General features: G+C 34.0%; 1 protein-coding gene across 1 annotated transcript; it reads left to right on the plus strand.

The window, feature by feature from the left end:
- Window positions 1-2318: 2318 nt before the first annotated feature.
- On the plus strand, window positions 2319-3260 carry LOC131859246 (uncharacterized). Its single transcript, XM_059212832.1, has one exon. It carries the CDS (start codon window positions 2319-2321, stop codon window positions 3258-3260), a length of 942 nt encoding a protein of 313 aa, XP_059068815.1.
- The last annotated feature ends 2059 nt before the right edge of the window (window positions 3261-5319 follow it).

Consider the following 5319-nt stretch of genomic DNA (forward strand, 5'->3'; position numbering starts at 1 on the left):
TGCCACCAAAGTTCAAATCCTCGCAATAATGTTTCAACACCTTAAAAAGTGCCCATTACCAATCAAAAAAATAATTGAAGTTATAGATCAACATTCTTACTTATTTAAATTTTTTATGTTAAATGTTTTTAAAAGTATTTTTCTATTAAATTAAATTTTGAAACTTAAACTATAACTTCCATCTAAAATTCATCTACATTATTTATTCAATTTTTTTGAAATATAACAATATAATACATAGTAAGATTAAACAATATAAATGAAATGTATATATTAAAATAATTTCAAAGAAAAACACTAATTAGAGTTAATTTAATATTTCAATTATTATTATTATAAATAGTGGAATAAATGTAGCTTTCTACTTTGTTTGTTAGTCTATGTGAGTACTACACAAAAAAATTGATGTTTCATTCACAGGGCATTCACTAACTAGGCAATATTATATCACATGCATTCATATTCAGGGGTTTAATATCCAAAAAATGAGGGTACAATATATTTCCTATTGGTGAAAATAGGGGTTATTTTAATTTAGGCTAAGCAAAAATGCAATATTTGTTTAAAATAGGGGGCTTTTAATTCAAGTTGTGCATTAGGAAGGGGTGACAAAAAAGGAGTTTAGGGCAATATTTTTTGAAAATAGGGGGACTCTTTAGTATGCCATGAACACATGTGATATAACCCAAGTTCACTAAGTGAAGCCCCTGTGGTTTTATTTAATAGTTTTTTAGATAAATGATAGTTATAGTATTTTATTGGAAAATAGCTGAACTACAATCATAGGAATTGTTAATGCTTAGATTTGCAATCCTCAAAATTCATAAATCTCATAAAGTCATTGCCTATTTTGTTGAGTTGCCCTATCTTTGTATCAATTAAAATTGATCCAAGATAATTTCAAGTGGGTTCTTGTGTCCAAAAGGTCTCTTCATGTTATCCCTATAATTCGATTATTCACCCAAGTGTCAAAACTCAAATTTGTCAAAGTATTTTCTCTTAATGATCATTGAATCACCTTTGGTTTTGATCTCTCTCTCTATGGATTTAAGTTTTTTCTTTCCAATCATGTTTACATACTTGTAAGTGGATGCATAATTGTTTTGAAGCTATCACTTCTCCATTAAGACCTCTATTGCACAAATAAAGTCATTTATTAAATAACCTACCAAATGATGTAAAAATAAACTAAAAATTTTCATAACTGACTTTCCAATCTCGTTGAGGTTACGTTTTATTGTATGATTACGACCTCGGATTCACAGATTTAATAAATCTATGTCGACATAAAGTACCTTTAAAGGACGTAAATTCAGTAGTGTACGAGTAAAGTAGTCTATTAAATAAAGATAAAACTACTTAGGTCCCATTCCCACCGCTTCTACATTGCTTTCTTTTTCCAACTGTTCTCCATCCAGGCACTCCACTTTTGTTTAGCATTTGTCGGATGTTGTTCCCTTAACCTGAATCATTTCTTAGTTTTAAGTTCCAGTTTACCGGAATCATTTCTTGCGTTTTCAGTGTGTTCACCGCCAGCAATATCTTTTTCTTTTGCTTCAGCAGTGAGCAGATCTATGATGGACATCAGTTTTGGAGAAGCGAAGAGTCCAGTTGCAGATTTTCTTGATTTGCGAGTCAAAGGCAACCAACGGTTTCAACAGGGCGACTGGAAAGGAGCAATCTCATGTTATTAATTCTGAATGCATAGACTTCGCTCTTAAGAATAAACAGGAACTTTGCAACAAGGAAGCCATGGATGCATCTGTGAAATGTTACTCTAACAGGGCAGAGGCATGCTTAAGCCTGGAGGAGTACGGGAAAGCTGTAGAAGACTGCGAGAAAGCCTTGCAACTTCATTCCACTCATCTCAAATCCATCTTTCGCAAGGGCAGAGCTTTGCACGGACTCAAAGAGTACAACTTAGCCTGTTTGTGCTTTCGACTGGCACTAGAGCAATCCCCAGATGCCAAGGAAGCCAAGGCAATAAAGCCTCACTTTGACAATTCGAAGAAGCTGAATGAAGAAAACCAGCAAGGTAAGTTTGATCTCTCTGCCTATTTTCTAAATGGTTATAGACCGCGAGATATTCCAGAAGTGAGTAATTATATTGGTCCAGTGATTATTAAGAAGTCACTCTGCATGGTCGAGGTTTGTTTGTTACTAAGGATGTTGAGATCGGAAATACTCTGCTTGTGGAGAATGCGATTGCAACGAGTGGCATCTATGGTAGGCCGGTGGCCTTTCCTGTCGAAGAGAGCCGTGCCAGCCATCTTGAACGTCTTCATCAAGACACAGTGCAGTGAGCAGCTGCTTCCGCAATGTCATGTCCCAGGATTTTACGGCAATTGCAGCACCTTACTGATTCGTCTTGGCTGAAGGAGACAGAGGTTCCAGACATGGAGTTGTTCAGGGTAAATAACGGTAATTGGAACAAATTTGGGGAAAACCCAGTGAATTTCCGGATCAACACGTTTAAGCTAAGGAAAGCTATGGAGCTGAACGGTCTACTCACACATATCAGCAGGGATGGAAAAAACCCAGTGAAGGAGGACGAACATGGTGTCAAATGCAACACAAGGTTTTGGAATGAGGAGAGCGTAATAGAGCAATGTGGGTTTTGGGGGCTACCATCTTTCATCAACCATTCGTGTTTTCCAAATGCTAAACGTATGGTGGTTGGAAAAGCCATGTTCATTATAGCTGTGAGAGGAATTGCTGCAGAAGAGGAAATAACTGTTCCTTACACCAGAAGCCTTTATCCACTGGTGGTACGCGAGCGCTATTTCACACCATTGGGGTTTCGCTGTGAGTGTAAGCGGTGTGTGTTGGAACGGTCTCTTGATCCATCTTTCCAAGAACTGGGTCCTACAATCTGCAATTACTTGCAATCCCGGACAAAACCAACAAATATTTCATCCACAGAGTTGGTGGAGTTAATGATAGGATTCGCTCTGATGCTGGAGAAAATTGACGCCAAGGATGAAGTGAAGCAACTCATACGCGCCTCATTCCATTATCTCTACAAATTTGTTTTGGCTGCCATTGAATTGAATACTGATTTAAGTGTGTTGTCAGAGTCGCTTCCTACAACCATGAAAGTGGCAGAGGCATTGTGGCATGCTGAATCAGGTTCTGATGCCTCCCTAAAGATGTTTCAGATGCTTCTACAGGAAGCGCATGGAAAAAAAGAGGGATTCACTTTTTCACAAGGCTATGGAAAACAGCATAGCGATAATTGGAAAACAGAAAGATGTCCTTAAAGCTTTCGTGGTGTCAAAGTTTGATGCATGTATCCCAACCGTCAGGACCTGGAATCCCCGTGAGGTGTACCCTACAAGAAACATATAGTTTTTATGGAGCTGTTGATACTATACTATTTACTGTGGCCTAGTAATGTTGTGAGAAATTCAAAATATTAGCAATATGAAAATTTAACTTGTTGGATGCTTTCCAGTGAGAGTCTTTTCTCTCTCTCTCTTCTCTTTAGGATTAAAGTAATGAAGTACTTTAATTGTAAAGGTGCAGACCTAATAATTTCAGAAGGAATAAAGTAAGTTTTCGAGAGATGTTTCATTTTAACTGGTCTGAGAAAAGGATTTTGTTTTTAAATGTTTTTATTGAGATATTTTTATTTTTATTTATATTATTTTTTCAGCACTTAAAAGTCAGAAGTAATTTCATGATAGATTTATGAATATGATTATTATAGTAAAATTTATATTTTATGTGTCATTTTTGTTATTCATTTATTTGTATGGTCATTTTTAGAAAATGTTATAGCGCATTTACATAATGACATTTGACAAAATCTTGTGCAAATTTGGACCCCTTGTGCCATGCTCTTTACTTATTTAGTTACACACATTTTGTCCCCACATCTATTTGCAAGCATATTTTGATATATTCACCCAAATTATGCATTAATTCTGCCTATTTAGCCACCTATACCTATACATTATATTATTCACTAGATAAGATTGCTTACGTATCTTGGGTCAATTCCACATTTTTTGGGTCAACCTCATGATTGTGGATTGCCCCATTAATTTTCATAACTCAAATTCAAACTATGGTCAATGGTTGGTCATTTACTCTATAAAGCGTGCCAACTTACCAAATGTTTTATATATTTTTTTAAATGCAATTTCATTTACATTTAAAAGTGGAGCATGCTAGAATATTCTGAAACATAGTTTTACATCACAATACACCAAAGCACTTATATGTGTGAAGTGTATTGTTTTCAATTATTTACATAACAATTTCAAAGGTTAACCTTAGATAACATGTCCTCTAGCAACATACATGTGGCTGTCCATTTTTGCATCATGTTGCTCTAATTTAATATTTTTAGTTTTACGCTACAACAATACTCCAAAAGGTTCCTTGTAGTGCATCCAAGAGATGGATTGGTTTCTAACCCTCAACTTGTCATATGACTAGGTCACCCTTATAGTATCTGTCAACATGATTGAAATTGACATGTTTTACTTTTAATACCTTTACTGCATCAAAGAGATGGATTGGTTGCCAACCCTAAAAGTTTCCATACCCTTATGCCACCCTTGTATTACTTCTATGTCTTAGTTTAATTTTCTGTAATTTTCCCTTTCTTTAAGTTTTTGGGTTTCACCTACTTTTGCAAAACTTCTAATTCAATGAAAAAGGTTACTATATTGTCAATGTCAATTTTGATAACCACCATGGTGGTAATTATTTTGGCATGGCATTCTCATTACTATTATAATATTTTTTTTAGACTAAAAGTCTATTTAAATTGGTGGCTTAACATGATGTAGAATAAATACATAATTTAAATTTTTTCGTCTTCTCCTTAAATATGATGATTTTAAATCTTTATCTTACATTTTTGGAACTTATCACTCTTTTACCCTTTGCCCATTTTAAACATGTTTTATGCTCACTTGTATCAATATTTATACTTTGATTCTTTTAAAAAACTTTAAGGTTATCATTAGCTACTTTCCACATTAGAGATTTGTGAATAGATGTATTATCACCTTCCAAAATCTATTGGGATTATTTTATCTTATGTTCTCATCTATACAGTATCGTCTAATACATTCACTTGAAAAATAAATATAAATCAAATTTCACTCTTTTTATTATTTGATGTGTGTTTAAATTATTCAAGATAATAGTATTTATAGTGAGCCAATTTTTGCTTTTAGTTAGTTTTAACCTTACTTTCTATCTTTGTTGTGTACAGTATTTTCATGATCTATTTTACATTTTATTTGTTGTTTAAAATAAATTTTAAACATTTTCTGAGCTCATTTGTATTAATTCAAATAATAT

The sequence above is a fragment of the Cryptomeria japonica genome, chromosome 10 (genome assembly GCF_030272615.1).
Source record: "Cryptomeria japonica chromosome 10, Sugi_1.0, whole genome shotgun sequence".
Taxonomy (NCBI): Eukaryota; Viridiplantae; Streptophyta; class Pinopsida; order Cupressales; family Cupressaceae; genus Cryptomeria; species Cryptomeria japonica.